The sequence below is a fragment of the Seriola aureovittata genome, chromosome 9 (genome assembly GCF_021018895.1).
Source record: "Seriola aureovittata isolate HTS-2021-v1 ecotype China chromosome 9, ASM2101889v1, whole genome shotgun sequence".
Taxonomy (NCBI): domain Eukaryota; kingdom Metazoa; phylum Chordata; class Actinopteri; order Carangiformes; family Carangidae; genus Seriola; species Seriola aureovittata.
Window position 1 is genome coordinate 5,118,536 of NC_079372.1, and position 18,778 is coordinate 5,137,313.

An 18,778-nucleotide genomic window follows, 5' to 3' on the forward strand; every position below is an offset into this window, starting at 1 on the left:
CACTTTTATCTTTTTTTTTTTTTTTAAACACCTAAACACCTTTAAACACCTAATACTTTGTCCTTGGAACACGTGAGACTTGTAGAGCAGGAGAATCAGTTATGTAAGTGGAGACTTTACTTACATAACTGATTCTTGTTAGATCCAGTGAGTGAAGGATCAATATTTAAACTCACTTGAATGTTAAGAGTATCAGTTTGTTATGTGCAATCAGCAGGTCAGTGTTTATAGTCATCACTAAACCATGACACTGAGCGCTATGCGCATAAAGCTGCCACACCAGGTAGTGTTTACACCAGGAGGGCTTGTTGGTCTGGTTTGAACAGGTGGATCTCTTAATCACAGTCAGTTGTGAGGGAGGCACGTTTAAATGTCCCGTCTCAGTTGAGAACGACTTCCAGGTAAGGGTTTTGCGCTAAAATCAAATTTAAAAAAAGAAAACTGTGGATAACTGTTAATAACATTTTGTAAAGATTCATCTCTCACAATGTCTGTCAACGTCTCAACTTCAGTTTGCTTTTCAACTAAATTGCCTTCAACTTCCTGAAGCAGACTGTTTCTTACCACATATGTCTGTCTCTACCAGGTGCGCGGCCTAGCTGGGAAAACACACACACACACACACACACACACACACACACACACACGCACACAAACGCTCACTCTGATCAATCATAAACTACTCCATCCTGCCAGGACCTGGAGGGCCATGGGAAGTGGAGCAAAGAAGAACATTTGTTTAAACAACTTCTCTGAAACTATTGCATTTGTTCTTCTGTGTGCTCTTTCATTCACTGTAGGCAGTAATCAAATAATGGAGTTTCAGTTTAGTTTGGATGACACTAAAAAAAAAAAAAAAACTACTGCACACGTGTTTATGTCCAAAACAAAGGAAGCTGTTTGTGCTGATAAATCTAATGCTGGCAACAATAAAGCATAAAAAGAGTCAGATCAGTCTTTTTATTGTATAAAGACACTTTTTGTGTGTCATTTACCATGATTTTATTCTCTAGAACCTCAAGTGAAAATGAATAAAATGTACATAAAAAAAGCTGCATACACACAATGTACACAGTGCTGGACTGAATAAGTAAAAAAAAACCTGCACTTCAGGTAAGTTTTTATAGTGTTTGAAGGAGTAGTATTGAACACACACACACTGATTTAAGAATAAATAATCTTTCTTCATCATTGCAATGAGAAAAACCTATGAAAGTACCTTAAATATTAGGAACTCTTTGGCCATGACAGGCCACATGTCTGTAAATCCCAAACCCTAAGCCTCGCCTCCCTCTTTCTCTCTTAGGTGAGACTATTTGTGTAGGATGCATCTCCTTTCACACTTGTCACGTTCCTCGCTGCAGTGTTGCGCGGCTGTGCCATCCTCGATGCCCCTGGCATACAGACGCACCAGCTGGCCATGAATCCTGAGAGGGGGGAAGTCCACGCGGTTAAAAAAAATGTGCCACGATTCATTCAATTCAATCAAACACATGATCACAGTGGGAGGATGATACGGTCTGAGATTGCGCAAAATAAAACATGCACGGTTGTACTCGCGTACCTGCAGAGGATCTCGGTGAAAGGCAGAATCTCTCCGTCACAGTTCCACACCGACACAGAGGGAGATTTACTGCAGCACAGGCCGCACAGAAAGGGATTCGCCGTTTTCTGCTCGTTTGTCATCTGTCGCCCCGTGCCTCTCTCCGCCAGGTGCTGCTGAGAGCCGCTCCTGCTTACAGTCTCCACGTCACCTCTCTCCTCTTCCTCTATCCCACCGCTCTGCCCCACAATCTCTTCATACGCTTCCTCCTCTTTGCCGGAGGGGACGGAGAAACGAACAGCCTTCACTCTGTGGACCTCCACAAACGGCAGGTCAAACTAAGGAAAGGAGATTGGGTGAAGCAGTTTGTAAACTTCCTGGTCCTGGTTTTGTTTTGCTGTGAAAGTGCCCATACCTGGTCCTGTGTGCTCGTGTGCCTATAGAGGAACTTGAGGAAGCCCAGCGGGTGAGTGTCCCATACCAGGATGAGGTCCCCTGTTCCGTCCGCCAGGTGAGCAGAGGGAGAGAGGCCCAGAGGACTCCTGGGACATGAGCTGGACATACAAGTGAGAGACACACACCTGAACCTGCCCTCCACACTCACCCACTCGCCTGGGGGGATAAGAGAAGAAGAGAGATGATGATCCCAGCACCTACTGGACATCACTGATCATTCTTAAAGGACCATACTGTTGTTTGTGCACGTGAACCTTTTGGAATTAACCAGCTTTTCTGCATTATTGGTCATAACATGGGTCCTGATGCTCATCTAGACCACAAGTGTAGACAAACACTATGTGCTTAAGCTAATGACACACAAGCAATTACAATCGTTGGCATTTTTATTGAACACGCCCATGAAACATTTACAGTGCAGGTGGAAAACCTGAAAACTTGGATTTATTAACAGGTCAAAATATAAAACAAAATAACAAAACAATGTTTTTTAAGATAAATTTATACACAAAAGCAGGTTATTCCAAAGGGTTCACTTACTTTTTTCTTACGGCTTTACTGCTCACTATTTTTCAAAACAGGCTTTACTGGTTTAGATTGTGTCTGATTGTGGTCTTTATCTTTCAGGCAACCATTGGTTTATGTTAGCATTGCTGTGATTGTTTGTCAGTGTTGCAGTGTTGTGTGGTCCTGCAATCCAGACAGTTCACATCTCTCTATGCTTTCAACTGCATTACCCTACAAAAGTAATAGAATAACTTTTTTTTAATGAGATGATAATAATTGTGATTTGTTGCCTATTTCAATAAAGTTTCAAATCTCTGCAAGTTGTTTACACACTGAAAACATTCAGTATACTTTGTGTGTGGGCAGTACTGTAAAGGAGTTGGATGGGGACTGTCCCAAGTGGTCATGAGAAGGTTAATAGGAGATGGGAGTAGAAAAATCAGATTTCTGTTCCAGTTTTTTTTTCACATTTTCTAATCCTTACATGTTTTTTTGTTACGTCCTGGATAAATAATAAAATGAATAAATAAACAGATAAAATAATCTTAGAAGGAAGAATGACACTGTTGCAAGTGTGCAACCTGATAAGTAGTTGCAATTAGCCATAGCTTCATTTTAAGGGGTCATAGGCCAAAGAATTTTAATAATACTACTTGATTTGTGCTAACTGAGCTAAAACATACGAAACACAAATGCAAGACTTTCATACGTGTCTATGTTATTACCTTCTGAGTCACTACTGAACTGGCTGAGGTGGGAGCTGTACAGGGATCCTGAATCTGCGGCGTGGGGGAAAAGTCTTTCTGTGCTTCTGGAGCACACACTGCACCTACACACACACACACGCGCACGCACGCACGCACATACACACACACACACAACACAAAGGGTTTCACTCTGCTTGAAGTCTGTGAAATAACAAGCTCCTCGCCCTTGAGACTCAGTCATAAGAGCATCATAAACTATTTGCTGACAGTTGCCTCCGAGAAAGATCGAGGCACTGTACACTCTAACAAGAGACCATGGCTCACCTTTCATCTAGATCAAGTTCCTCTTGCCATGGTTTCTACCCTTCTTAAGGTAAACCCAACACCTGAGTCCCTGCTACAGGTGGTAGCAGTTACTGGTCTCAAACTGTGAATCTGCGCTTGAATAATAAGGATACTAATCCCAGGCACACTTTCTCCCTTCCTCATTAATCATCATTTGTAATTTCTCGGAGCTCATATGTTACTATGGGCTACTACTGTTATTATAAAGGATGAGTCACTTGGGCAATTATAAGAGTCCCAACTGCCATAAACAAAACTGAGACTCATGGGGAGACATTACATAAAAACATGATTGTGTCACATTATGACAAAATAAAGAAGTAGAATCTGCACAGCAGATAAACACTCCCACAAACCCAGACAGTTGCTGTTTGAAGGTTTTATGGTGATAAAACATCACCCACATCAGAAAATGTGTATGGTAGTATTATCTTGAGTGTCTCTGTTGTGTATATAGCCTTTTTATGTAGTTTCTTGTGATGGTTTTACCCTGAGAGGCAGCGTGTTTTATCTCTGGGGCTGGAGAGCAGCGGGTCTGCGGGCAGATACTGAACTATGCCTGCATAGCTTCTGTTGCTCAGGTACACCATCGTGCCTAGGCAAAGGAGAGCACTCGGGTTAGCTGAAAATGCACAGAGCTTGGTGTATATACAACATTTTAAAAAAGAACAAACTCAGGGGAATGTGATTTGTGACAAAAAAAGAAAGGCATGCATCAGACGAAGCTCTCTCATCTCTAACGTAGATGAGATATATCTCTGTCAGTGATAGTTTCAGGATGACTTTCTATGTCAAGAGCTAAGAATAAATACAGATTATCTAACAGCATCTAACGTAATATTTTCTGAATGAATCATCAGTCCACACCTGAATAGTCATATCTGAGAGGTCCCATCCAGCGGTGCTTTTCACTCTCTGCCAGTACGTCCCCGTAGAAGCCATAGCCCACCAGAGACACAGAGTAGCGCACCAGAGTAGAGGCATGATGAACTGAACACACATCCAAAGGCTGAGAGTCTCCTGCAAGGCATTGTGGGAAATGAGCAGCTCAAAGCTGACAAAATCGTTCATCATATGTTGATTTCTAAAATGAACAAATGCTGATTAAAAGAATGTTCTATTTTAACGGAAATACTTCCTCACCAATGACAATGTGCAAAGCTGAAGTGACAGGGTCGATCACTCCCACTGTGGCATAGCACACACAGTCTGTAGATCCTGCAGTAGATATAACACAACAGGATGTGTGCATCACAGCTCCAAAATCTACCTCCAGCCGCTTTGTGAATTCTTAATAACAGTGTCATTACCTGCAGGAATGATGCCAATATGAAGCGGGCAAGGCTGCAAAGTGACAGCGGGATCGTGCTCACAAAGGCCTGCCTCTTGTTGAGTCCGCCCGATCAAACCGTGAAGCACTTCACTGAACATGCCATCCCCGCCCACACACACCACACTATTATAAACAAACACACAAGAGTTTCTGTTGTGAAAGCACCTCCCAGCGGGGTTAGCTCTTATAATGCTGTCGTGCCACGGTGTTTGCACTGGCTCTTACCCGTCAAAGCCCGTCAGGTCTTTCTTCAGGAGGTGGTCTCTGGCCTGGTTTGCCCGCTCAGTCACTAAACAATACATGATTACATTCACACTGCAAATCCAGTTCAATCATTTTAAATGAAGTAGGTCAGTGAATTGCCACCTGTCAGACATAAATAAGCCTTCAACCGGAGGAGCATCGAGCACCTGCACCATCAGTCTTTGCATCAGTAACTAATTCATCTTTTCTTAAAAAAGAAATGTTGCACAGTTTTCGTAGATTTTTACCTATCACATGAGAGCTGATACCAGCCAGCTCAAACAGAGGGGCAACCAGAGAATGGTAGATCTTTCTTCCCTTCTTCTTCCCTCCAAAGGGGTTGATAAACACCAACAGTCTGTGTGGGCGCAATGGACCTGAAATATACATTTAAAACATTACGTGCTCTGACGTGCAGCAGAAGGAGGATCTGAAAACAATGAATCATTAACAGTCGTATCGTGACACATTCAGAGGACATTTGAGCTGTAATGTCAGATTAGTGTCTTGTCTCATTTTCCACCCTTACTGTGCGTTTTTAGAGCAGTCCTTAGATGTTTCGTCCACTGGTCTCTGAGGACCCGACTGGGGCAGCTGAACTGGGTCCGGCCCAGTCTCCATAGCAACCCAGAAGATCCCCCACTGCTGCTGCGCTTCACATAGAAAACTAAGGGTGGATGGTACAGTAGATAGAGAAAAGAAACCACACTGTAAAACCACACATTTGACTAATATGCACTTTTATGTAAATTATTAACGTTTTCATCTCAGCGTGAACAGCGAACGATGTGCGGTGCTTCAGGCTGTGCTGTTATTTACTTTAGCATTGACTGTGGCCTTGGGTTTGTGATACCTGAGAGTCTTCCACGAGAACCCACCTGTGAAGTCTTTGTCTTTATCCTCAACCGATTTCTGGGGCAGGATCTCCACCCGGCCCTCCTCCACTCCAACCACCTCCGCCACAGGTACTGAGACTTTAATCACACCGACAAACACACAGTGAAAACCTCAGTGGACATGCTTCTATGCATACAGATGATAGAATATTTGAACCGCTGGGAGGTCTTCCTTACAGCAGATATTTTTCACTTATGATAGCATTTAAAGTGCAGGTGTAACTTAAGACATGAGTAATGGCCGTACCCTTATTAGCGGTGTAGGAGCCATAGGTTCTAATTTGACATGCCACAGTTAGAAATTTCAATAATGAAGTTGTGGCCAAATTCACTTTAGCTGCTTCAGTCTCAGGGTCCGGGTCCTGTCACACTATCATGGCTCCCTGGGACGTTTGAACAGAACAGAGCTTGTTGGTGTAATAAGTAACATCGGTGGTTTTCCTTGTATGACTGGTGTGAAAAAGGCCCTTTGTGTGTGTTGGCTCCTCGGCGCACCTAAAGGGAGTGGGACCATCCCCATTATTATTAGTTACACATGTCTAACTTAAGTCATGTCTGCCTTAGGAAAGCTCTGGTTATGAAAATAACGTTTTGGAGCCAAGATTTTTTTACAGTTACTGGACTGTGTAAGAGTGATTTGGATGATACATAATATGATTGTGTAAAGTGTGTAAAACATCTTTGTGACTTCTTTGGGTCTGTGTTTTAGTGTTATTGATTTTCAACATAGTCAAAGTCCTGTTCTGTATATTGTGTTAAAATCTCTCAGCAGTATGTTGTTTTGACAGGGTGAAACAAAACACATAATGTTTCTCTGCGCAGAAAGGACAGATTCCAGGGAACACTTCCGTTTTTACATCAACACCTCTTTCCCCTTTGCGTCTGTATCAGCAACACACGTACACGTTGGAGACAATTGGTTTCTTAAGTTTGAAAGTGATGTGAAAACCCCTATATTAAAGGCCTGAGCCTTGTGTGTGTGTGTGTGTGTGTGTGTGTGTGTGTGTGCATGCGTGTGTCCTCTCCAGCCTTTGTTTTCAGTAAACTGTCTCAGCAGCTTGCCTTTCATGATGGTGCTGTTCAACTTGTTCTTCACGTTTTCTGCACGCAGCTATGAGCTTAATTAAAGCGCTCCCTCCCTGTAACAGTCAGGAATAATAGGAGCGTGATAAAGACTGTTGTGTTTCGGATGTTTCTAGGCCCCTTCCATCTAATGAAAACGCTCTTGTCTGTCATCAGTTCCGTGCAGATAGGAAACAAGTTGTGGCTTTTAACAAAGTGTTGCGCACCAACAACACGTTTAATGGGCGCATTTATTATTGCTATACACGCACGTAACTTCACTTAAGCGCAGGAAAACAATAGGAAGTAATAACACTGCGGATGTTTTTGTGTTGCTCTCATTTACGCTGTGTCAATAGGTATTAGAGATGGACTGATGTTATGTAGAGAACGGAGCCACCTACTTGTTTTCTTATCGCGATTCTTCTTATCTACCTCGGTCCAGTTGAAATACCAGCCTGTCAGCACTGCCCGGTGTCTCTTACTCCCGACCCACAGACTTGACTCCAGCCTCAGGTCTGTCTCCATCTGGGAGAGAAAGCCGCTCTCAGTCGCAACGTCGCTCTTTTTCCCGCTTCTCAGAAAACTTTTAAAGTCACATTTTTTTATTACACCGTAACTTTTACATCCCTGAGAAACACAGCAGCGGGTTGCCAGTCTGACCTCGCCATTTAACAGCCCGGCGGTGTCTTTCTCTGACACGGGAGAGTCTGCATCTTCCTCTCAGTGAAGCTGAAGAGCTTTTTATTCGCCACATGGGAGTTATTCTCAACATGTTTCCACCGCAGTCCCTCCCTGGTGACACCTGCTCGATTTGCATGTTGCAATGCTGGTTGGATACCAGTGGTTTAGCTGAAGTATAGCACGCCAGTATCGAGTGCCTGTGGTGACTGTAAGAGAATGGAAATCACATTGAATAATAAACAATAATATATATATATATATATATATATGTGTGTGTGTGTGTAGGCATGGTGTGATGAATAGGATAAAGTGACAGGTGATATCTCTAAGCAAACTTAGCTGTGAAAACCATACAGGTACAGAGAAAGTAGATTTAAAAGTTGAGAATTACTAATATTATTTTATTTTTTTTAAATGTGGTCCTTTTTCTCTCATCTTTCTCATTTTTATTCCTTGTCCTTGAACTTAACCTACATTTTCCCAAGATTTGTACTTTTTTTATTCATCATTTCAGTGGAGTTTGCTTCACATACTGATAACAACGGTTCAATTGTTGCTCAGTTTAACAGTTATAAAGCCAGAGGATGTGAAACGCAGGCGTCCACTTCACATTCAACCAGTAAGTAAAAAAACACAGCAACAGTAATAAAATCTGATGAGGGAAAAAACGGGGGAAATTCCAACCTCTCACCTGATCCACCAAAAGTTTCTTTATATGTTTGAAAATTTTATGATATTGTGAAATATTTCAAAAAATATAAAAAGTAGATCTTTTAATGTATGTCTTCTAATTTCAAGGCGGAAGGTGCCAAATAAAAAGATTCCCAAATGACAACAAACTGAGGGGCTATTAATCTGTACTAATCAGATTAGTCTGTTTTTTGTCTGGGTTTTTGTTTGTTTGTTAGTTTGTCACAGTTTTAAGACTTAAACTTGAGTGAGAAGTGAAGTCACAAAATGAGGCCTTCACTCGACTTGGACTTGACCTTCGTGTCACCTCTTTAAGATTTGACCAGTTACAGAAAGCAAAAACATTTGATTCTTAAATTTTGACGTGGTAATTTCGGAACTGCTAAAATTAAATAAGGCAGATCTTTAAAAAGAAAATATAAAATACTTTGTCATTTTAATGCTCAGCTTTGAGAAACCTGAAAGACGTGTTGTTTATACCCTGCTCTGACTGACAGGCTTTGGGATTGACCTGTCACCTGTTTAATGAACACATTCCATGTAAAGGGTTTGCTACATGTAACTTCCTGTAATGACAGCTGGCCACATTATGTCAAAGGTCAAGTCAATTTATGTATATAGATCCAAATCACAGCAGAAATGATGTCAAGGTACTTCTGAAATAGAGCAGGTATGGACCGCTCTCATTATAATATTGATTACAAAAAGCAAACAATTCCCAGCAATCATAATGATGATGATGATGATGATGATGATGATGATGATGATAATAATACTATTAATAATAATAGTTTATAATAGCAGGTGTTGAGCAGGATTATGGGGGCGGTATGTGGTTTGCAGTCGCAGGTCCGGAGGCAGGAAGACCTGGAGAGACGGAAGGGAGAAGAAAGAGAGAGGCAAACAGCCTTGGACGCTACTTGAGGGAATAAACAAACAGAATGATGCAGTGAGTTTCAGAGAGTTTACAGTAATCTTGTCAGCAGGACAACATGGACTATACTGTTGGTTTAACTGATTTATTAAGACTGAGGCCGACCCGCCGCTGGTAGAATAGTATCACGTTCAAAGCCTGAAGTTGTGAAAGAATGAAGAGCTAACTGAAAGTTAAGGCATAAAGATGAGTAGTAAGTTTGGATTTGAAGGCCTCAGTGGAGTCAGACAGTCTGATGTCAGCAGGGAGGTCGTTCCAGAGGAAGGGGGCATGATAGGAGACGACTTTTTAACACTGGGGACAGACAGGAGCAATAAATTCTGGGAACGCAGAATGCCTCTGTATGACTTGCTTTGGTTGTTGTTAATTCACCTGCAAAAGTTCTCTGAAAACCAACAACTGTCTGCCTCATCACTGATGGACATGACAGGGAATACAGAGAACTGACCCAGGACTTTGTGGACTGGTGCCAGCAGAACCACCTCCAGATCGACGCTGGGAAAACCCAAGAGCTGGTGGTGGACTTCGGCAGGTGCTATAACACTCCCCGGTGAACATCCAGGGAATGGACATTGAGATCATGGATTCTTACAAGTACCTGGGTGTTCACCTGAATAATAGACTGGACAGGACTTTGTAAAAAAAAAAAAGGAGAGAGCAGACTCTATCTGCTCAGGAGACTGAGGTCTTTTGGAGTAGAACAGTGCGCTCAGCCACTTTCTATGCTGTGGTCTGCTGGGACGAGAATAGACTGAACAGACTGAAGGCCGGCTCTGTTCTGGGATGCCCCCTTCACCCGGAACATCTCCCACCCCATGCAGGACGCTCTGAGGGCACGGAGCGGCTCCTTCAGGGACACGCTGCTGTACTCGCTGTGTGAAGGAGAGATACTGCAGGCCTTTCCTTCCAGCTGCTGTCAGACTGTGTAACTAATACTGCTCTCAGTAGAGCACACACACCAAAAACTGACAAACTCACCATGTGCAATAATTCAGTTCATACTGAGATATAACCAAATTAAAAATAATTCACCAATAATAATTGTGGAGGATGTTTTTCTCTGTTAAAAGGCATTAAATTCTGTATATGAGAAACAGTGAGAAGGATTCAAGTGGAACGTTCAGTCCTTAAACCTCCTTCCTTCTTCTGCAAAGTCACAAACTACTAAGGGAAACTTGACTTATTTTTGCTGGACAAAAAGATTAAGATGCAATTAGTTAATAACTACTAATCCATCTATGAGCTGTGAGAGATTTTATCCTGATTATGACACAACTGTTGCTACTGAAAATCTTAATGACTATTATTCAGTCAGTAATAACTGCTAACAGGACTTTTTAAGATCTTTATGAGATTAATTATAAGGAGGATTATTATGTTTTGTAGATTCTCTGCTGTTTCTTATGCAACTACCACAGTATTTTTAAAGCTGCTACAAATAGTACTGCTACTGCTACTCATGAATGAATTAAATGTTCCATCAAATACAGTACATTTCTCAAATAAGTGCAGGCTGTGAGATTCATACAGTAAATTAACATGATCAGAGCACTTTAAAACTGTGCACTGCTGACTTCTAGTGGCTGGAGTCAGAGTAACACGCTATGACATACATCTAATACAAGTTTTAACTTGCTCATCAGTTAGCATACTGACATTATTCACTTCAAAATCCACTTAATGGAAAATGAGAACTTTGTATTCAGAAGTAGAAAACTCTTCAGATATTTTCTGTCATTATACTGACATATGAACTGAGGAAATACCTGTTGGAACTCTGTCAGAAACACTTTTTCTCTGTCATTAAGTTATGACAACTTTGACTAAATAGATAGAATCACTTTTAAATAGTTTCTAGTTTAAGGAAAAGGAGTATTTTCTTCTATTAAATAAAAAAAAAAAATTTCAAAGTGTCAACAATACCAAAAATTGCTTACACACTAAAAATGAATAACTAAGGAATGAAAGAGTTAAAACTGATCTAGATAACAAAGGCTTAAAACCTTAAAATCTTCATGATGAAAATAGTTCAAACTTGTCAAGAACTAAAGAATGAAAGAGTTAAGATTTACATACACACCTTCACTCCACTCTTCCACGCTTCTATCCACAGCTCTCCTCATACAACCATGTCGGTTTCTGAACAGCAGCGACACATCAAACTTACTCATCACTCAACCAAACGCACAGTCAGCAAAACAACACATCACCATCCAGGCGGTGCACGAAGACCTGCAGGAGGACAAACGACCAGTAGGTTGACAGATGAAGACAGATGTTACTGCTGCGCCCAGCAGAGACACCAAAACGTGGAATTACAGGTAAAACCAATAAATCTCAACAACTTGATATGATCCGACTGGGCTGTCATGGCAACAGTGGGCAGGGTGAAGTCGAACCGACAGGATGTGAGGGAAAACAGCTCAATCTCCTGTGGGCAGATGTCTTGTACTGTATAATGCTTGGGCTGCAAGGCGATATACGGGATGGTCTTTACCATCCTCCCGTGATTATTGATTATCAAAATCTTACCTTAAGATTATCTCTCTCCTGAGCGAGGTGCAGGGCAGCGAGCTGAGATACACTTCAGTCTAGGAAAAGCTGAGATACTTGAAGTGCTAAAGCTGCTTGCTAAGCTAACCAAATGAAACAAAAAATTACTAAAATATAATATTAAATGTAAATTAAAATATAAATGTATCTAGTCTAAATAGAACAAATATTTAAAAAAAACAAAACAAATTGCAATGCTGTTTCCTTTTATTCAGCCTTATAAATATAATTGAATTTGTGTAACACTTGGGCTGAGAGTCTCCTTTCAAAACATTTTGTTGTTCAAGATAGTGTTACAGGTCAAAACTAGGGTAACTGTGTAATGCATTAGTGTAGACTCTGAGGAATTGATGATTAATAATGATTTGGGTCTTTTTTAGCTTATCATAATCTTTGTTTTTGTTCTTCTTGGAGTGATTTTATTGAGCAACAGTAGATCTGCTGAGCATGAATGTCCTGTTACACACAGATTTGATGTCATCAATGAGGGAGTTTCAATGTCTACACTTGTTGGGTAACTTAAGATCTCTCACAGGATGATGAGCTTTTCAGTCTGTTGTACACTGTAACTTGTTGTGTCCTGTTTGTTCCAACATCACAAACATGACACAACAGTTTTCTGCCACATGTGCTTGTGAGGCTTGATTTTCCTTACATGAACATATATGTAGCAGGTGTGATCACTGAGGTTATGTGCAATTACACTTATAATCATTTAAAAACAAAATATTCCAAATAATATTTTGAATCAGTGCAAACTCATAACAAATCTAACAGGATACACACTTTTAGAGTCTGCATAGCAGACAGCAAAAGGAAGGTGTTTTACCCTGTTGGTGTTGGAGCTGCTCTCGCTCCTACTGGGCTTTGTCCTCCAGGAGTTGTGATCATGGATGTGAGGAAACACATCACACATCTGTAATCATTAGCATGAGGTTTAGGATGGGACTTCCTTCAACATAACTATATTTGTTGAACATTGAATCCCTTCAACCTGCTGAGCTCAGTGATGTTTCCCTTAATTAGACATGTTTCTACTCTGTATGTAAATATCGTTTTCTTTTTTCTTTCTTTTTCAATTTATCTACTTTAATCATTGCTGTTATATCACATTAAGGAGGAGGCCTATTGAAACAACAACAAAATGAATCACTTATACACTGGCAATGAATGTGGGCTGCATCTTGAGATAAGTGTGGAAACTGTATTCTCTTTAAAAGGAACAATTTACTGAAGGTGCATGTTGAATGCAAACCTACACAATATGCAATATCTATATTTTACCAGAAGAAGCTTAAACAATACTATATGTGTTTGCTTTAAAAGCAGCAGCTGGTTAAAATTGGGCAGGCTTACTTCTGTCCTCAGATAGATATATTTATATTTAATATTTTACATGATGTTTCTGAACAAACTTGACATTGCATGAGAGTCAGTTTCTGGAACTCTCTCCCTCGAAGGACGTTGAAGAAAACGGCTTGAAAAAAGCTCTTTAAATGATCTTAAACTGTTTATATTCTCCCACGGTGAAACAGTAACAGAGGTCAAATGAGGTCAGCGGGAGTCTTTCTTTCGGCGATCACTTGTGCAAATCGAGTGAAATATTTGAGTCTTTCCCCTGCAGTGTCAGGGTGGAATGTTGGGATTTTGGAGCGAGTTTCTAAAATATAGAGGCTCTCCATAGCAACCAGCTACATACGTCAGCAGATCAGCTGCTAATCCTAACTGTAGCCTACTGATTGCCAATTTAAGTATTTCTTTTAGGACTTACATCTAGATTTTAACACAAGCCCACCACAGGGACACAATAATAACTCACGACAAATGACTCAGTAAGACCTACTTTGATGGTCCAAAGTTGTAACTGCCAGTGAATGTGGCGTGTTTGGGCACCTGGGTATTTGGAGCCCCAGAGCAGTAAACTGATTTTTTACTGGTGGTCCAGCCTCACTTGAATATCCTGGCCCAATGAATCCAAGATGATCAAGTGTGAAATGTAGTCCACAGCACAACATCCGAGTTGTTAGCGAAGTGAATGCACTCTTCTAAATAAAAGTGTTTTATGGGACGCCTATGTGCCATCTGCAAGAGTAACGACTTTTATTGTGAAGTCCAAACGCACTCTATGACCGGAAATGTGAGTCGTTATTGTGGCACGCTTCTTCCTCCCTTTCCTTCCTTGCTAGCAAGTCGACTTAGCCGGCTAGCGAAACAAGCCCTTTAGACTTGGTACTGTAACTATTATGAATTGATTGGTCAGTGCAGGATAGTTTATTTCTGTTTCCACAGTCAAGTCAACACCTAAACTAACAACATGAACATACGAAACGCAAGGGTGAGTGTGGTGAAATCCTCTCGACAGCCATGCTGTTTCTGCTGTTAGCTAAGCTAGTTCACTGCATACACGTTAGCTTACCAAATATCGCAGATAAAGGGGTTTGTGTTGTGTCATGCAACTTTCTGACATTCACTTTTTTCTTTCATTACAGCCAGAGGACCTTATGAATATGCAGCACTGTAACCTGCTGTGTCTTCCAGAAAACTACCAGATGAAATATTATTTCTATCACGGATTGTCCTGGCCTCAGGTGAGTCACAGTGAACATTTCCTATTTCTCCTGTTTTCTGTGAACACCGCTGCGCCTAGCAGTTAAATCCTTAAAGTCTATATATTTCTATTTCTGTGACACTCATCGTGTGTTTTCATTGTTGCAGCTCTCATACATTGCAGAGGACGAAAATGGCAAAATTGTGGGATATGTGCTGGCAAAGATGTGAGTATCTGTAATCAGATCAATTAGTTTTGCATCACTTGATGAAGGAGTTGTTTAGTGTATTCATAAAGCTATGAACTCTTGTTAGGGAGGAGGACCCAGACGATGTACCCCATGGACACATCACATCCCTGGTGAGTCTGGCTGAGAGTTATATATTGCTGACAAGATATTTGGCCGGCTTCTCTGGAGTAACAAAACCTTTCTCTTCTTCTCTTCCAGGCGGTGAAGCGCTCCCACAGACGTCTGGGGCTTGCTCAGAAGCTGATGGACCAGGCCAGCCGGGCCATGATAGAAAACTTCAATGCTAAATATGTCTCGCTTCATGTTCGCAAGAGGTACTGCATGCTGTTGGGTGGCTGTGAAATTTCTGTTTTCATGTTTACAAAATGTGGTCAGCCCTCCGAACGTCTTTTTTAGTTCTCCTGTCACTCACCAGTCCTTCCTCCCCACTGCAGCAACCGAGCGGCCCTGCACCTGTACTCCAACACACTCAAATTCCAGTAAGTCCTTTCAGGTGCCAACGTTGTTTCATTAGTTTTACTGTATTTTCAATACTCCTGGGGATTTTGTTACACAGATTGCATGGCCATACACAAGCCTTTCAGAAATACTGAGGTCATGAGTAGAGCTACAGTAGACAGATAGGTCTGCTGGGTTGATTTATTTAACATAATCACTTAGTATATATATATATATATATATGTAGTTATTGTACTACACGATGACTTATAAGCAAAAAAAAAAAAACTTGCAGCTCAGACATGCAAAAGATATCTCTGAGGTCAGAAAAGAATAGACCACAATAGTGCACAGTCAGTCTGTAAAAATATTCATTGAAGGTTCTTTAATTAACACTGCACTTCAAAGGGCTCAGTGTTTATTCTTTCTGACTACAGCCGTAACCAGCACCTCCAGTTTGTCAGTGTAAACTTTTTTGTCTCATTGATATCTGTCAGGTCATTTAGAAAGAGTCTTGCTCTTATTGTCCACTAAAGAGTACTGACAAGTTTTGTAAACTGTCCTGCTTGGCACATACCTTGGTCAGAATTCCTTTACAAAATCAAATTAAAAAATGTTTGTGTTTTATGCAAAATATTTTAGGGTTCTATCCCAAACTCCCTCAATTGGCAAAAAGATGCAGGCATAGTCTAAGACAGTATGTTGGTGTGATTTTGTTTGTTGGCCTCCAGAGGTTCAAATGATTAAACAATTTACAAAAATAAAAATACTGAATAACAAAAAATTAAGTACTCTGTATGTAAGAGGTGCACAAATATCTCAGAAACTCAAATGCGCCCTCTGGGATTCACTTCATGTTACTTGCTCTGTAACCAACACCAGACCTACTCCACTAGGGCCAGGGCTGCCCTTTATAAACCCTTAACCCCTCCCACCAGGCTTAATATTTACAACAGGAACAAACAGATATATCTATAAAACACATTTTCTGGCTATATAAAGCTCTCACAGTGAAATAAAAATGTATTTTAACCAAATTACTTCATAAACATTTCTGCATCAGCAAAACAAGTTATTTGCTGCAGAAAACAATATTACAAACTGGAAACATAATTACGCCGCTCTTAGGACCCCTAAGCTCATGAAGACAAACTATTTAACAATGGAAAATGTTACAGTCCTGTTTTGCCAACCAAACTCACGGATATATTAATGTCAGTATTGGCCTCAGAAATCAGTACAGCTCTGCTCATGAGTTCAGTTCCTGCCAATGGCCCCAGACACCAAAAACAAAGTGTGGATAAAATTTAAATACATGCTGTCTAAAAGTACATCTCCTCAATGGCCCAGACAGATATTCATATTGATGTTAACTGGTGTGTTATTTTGTTGTTGCTCCACAGGATTAGCGAGGTAGAGCCTAAATACTATGCAGATGGAGAGGATGCCTATGCCATGAAGAGAGACCTGGCCCACATGGCTGATGAGGTGACTTTATTCTCCACATTTATTTACTTGCCAAAACATGTTTGCACTACACTGACATGATTTTCACTAGCTCCTCGTCACCTCGGTGGACGTGTAGCGCTACTGAACTCTCACACGAGCAGGTCCTTACTACGTATGTGTTTGTGTTTTCTCTATATGTCCCCCAGCTGAGAAAGCCCGGAGTGCGTGTTTCGGGTCACGAGGCGCCGTCTGGCCAGAGCCCGTCGGGGTCTGGAGACCAGGAGAGAGAGAGCGAGAGAGACAGCGGAGGAGAGAGCAAGGAGCTGAGTGAAGTCAGCGAGGCAACAGAAAGCACAGACGTTAAAGATTCTTCCTCCGATTCCCAATGACGCTGCAGTTCTAGACATTTTTAAATTCATCCTTCGCCGCCTCTTTTTATCTCTATTCGACAATGTTCTGACAGTATCTCTGGCTTTACAAACTGTGACTATCTGTGCATCAAAGCCGTTCCAACATTTCCATCGTTGGTTTTTCTTAAATCTTGCAGTGATGAAGAAAGAGTGTTTGATAATGACATGAATCGGGATGTTATCTAAAGGAAGCTAAAATGAATATTTGGTTTCAGTGTTTTTATTGGATTGCTGTTGTCATCACCAACAGTGACCCTAAACTCTGTAAGGTTTTCAGATTGAAAACAATCTGTCCTTGTCTCAATCTGATCTCTTAATTATTTAACAGAATCACAGCAAATAAATCTTTAAAATAATATTTTTGATATGGCACTTTTTTCAGTAAGTGATCATAAAAATAGCATAAATCATTACATTCAGATAAATCAATCATTATTGTGTGAGGATGTTTAAGTTAGCCACTATGTAAGGTCTATGAAATGTCTACATATATTTAGTTAAAGCCAGACTTGATTATAAACCAATCGTCAAGAGTAACTACAGTAAAACCATCTTCACAGACAGCGGATAGGTTACTGATGAATTTACACTATCACTTCCCATTGGTCAGAAAGCCCCTTCAGTATGCGTAGGATTTCAAAATGTAAAATAAATGGGCTGAAATCAACAGACTGCACCAGTTTTCACGAGTGTCACTTTTTTTCTACAAAGGAAGGTTTAGTCATCAGAATAATAACAATAATGCTATACACACACTACTGGTCAAAAGTTTTAGAACACCTACATTTTTACAGTTATTTAAATTGACATACTGTGATGTCTGTGTTTCTGAAATCAAAGCATAGAACCAGTAAATAAAGATTAAAGTCAAAGGCAGGACTGTTTGCCTTAAAAAAAGGAATCATGGATATGAAATCCTCAATTTGATCTAAATGTTTGACTCATTCAGTAGCTGAACACTCTCGTGATGTTCTTCCTACAATGGAACGCAAATATTTTCATCTCAGTTCGGTCCAGAAGCTCCCAAAAATGTGTTGCACTTGTAGTTCGCTTTGCTTTAGCCTTCAGTCCAGTTCATTCCAAAGCAGCTCTGTGAAGACTGTGCTGCCCCTCCATCGTGTGAAGCCGCTGTCCTCTCTCTTTCCCTCTGCTGCTTTGGGTCATTATTGTGCTGTAAGATAAAGTCTGTCTTCCTTTTGTTAGCTTCCTATTTCTCAACATTCTGATAGCAATATACAATACCAGTTCCTGCAGTACAGTGTTCTTCTAATGATGAATCAGAGGGCGGAGAAACATGGTTTGTTTCAACACTGCCTTTGTATACACAGATAGCTTGTAAGTCATCAACAGCAAAGGCTGAATTTTCTCCCATTACTGCAGGAAACATGTAAGTTAACCAATGTCTTCATCCCTGAAAATGGCCTCGATGAAATCTACATGATTTTTCAGTTTTTTGGTGGCCTACTTTTTTTTTTTTTTTTTTAGCTTAGGCATTTTACTGCTGGACTTCCAACTGCTGAGATTTCAATAAAAACTGATTGTGCAGGGAAAAGTCAGTCAGTGCAGTCATGTTGATCAAAGTGTGCTGTTTACAATGAGCATCTGACCTCTACACTTGAACCCTCCATGTTTACAGCTGGGCAAAAAGATGCATTGGAAATTCTTTGTTGGCGTTTCAAGGTTACAAAGTCGGCCCAGCTCTAAACTGAAAAGTCATTTAATCAAACCAT

At 40.7% G+C, this 18,778-nt stretch overlaps 2 protein-coding genes across 2 annotated transcripts; one reads left to right on the plus strand and one right to left on the minus strand.

Annotated features, from left to right (window-relative positions):
• Nucleotides 1-135: 135 nt before the first annotated feature.
• On the minus strand, nt 136-13,909 carry zgc:158263 (ceramide kinase family protein). The gene is made up of 16 exons (XM_056385820.1): nt 13,797-13,909; nt 12,783-12,869; nt 11,481-11,632; nt 7,497-7,982; nt 6,013-6,108; nt 5,664-5,801; nt 5,383-5,511; nt 5,117-5,180; nt 4,869-5,014; nt 4,702-4,776; nt 4,426-4,578; nt 4,048-4,153; nt 3,232-3,335; nt 1,959-2,155; nt 1,565-1,881; nt 136-1,427 (listed from the first exon to the last, which is right to left on the minus strand). Exons 4-16 carry the CDS (start codon nt 7,618-7,620, stop codon nt 1,313-1,315), a joined length of 1,764 nt encoding a protein of 587 aa, XP_056241795.1. The 5' UTR covers nt 7,621-7,982; nt 11,481-11,632; nt 12,783-12,869; nt 13,797-13,909; the 3' UTR covers nt 136-1,312.
• A 202-nt stretch (nt 13,910-14,111) lies between these two features.
• On the plus strand, nt 14,112-17,250 carry naa10 (N-alpha-acetyltransferase 10, NatA catalytic subuni). The gene is made up of 8 exons (XM_056385964.1): nt 14,112-14,288; nt 14,443-14,541; nt 14,669-14,727; nt 14,816-14,861; nt 14,950-15,065; nt 15,186-15,230; nt 16,593-16,677; nt 16,845-17,250. Exons 1-8 carry the CDS (start codon nt 14,268-14,270, stop codon nt 17,025-17,027), a joined length of 654 nt encoding a protein of 217 aa, XP_056241939.1. The 5' UTR covers nt 14,112-14,267; the 3' UTR covers nt 17,028-17,250.
• The last annotated feature ends 1,528 nt before the right edge of the window (nt 17,251-18,778 follow it).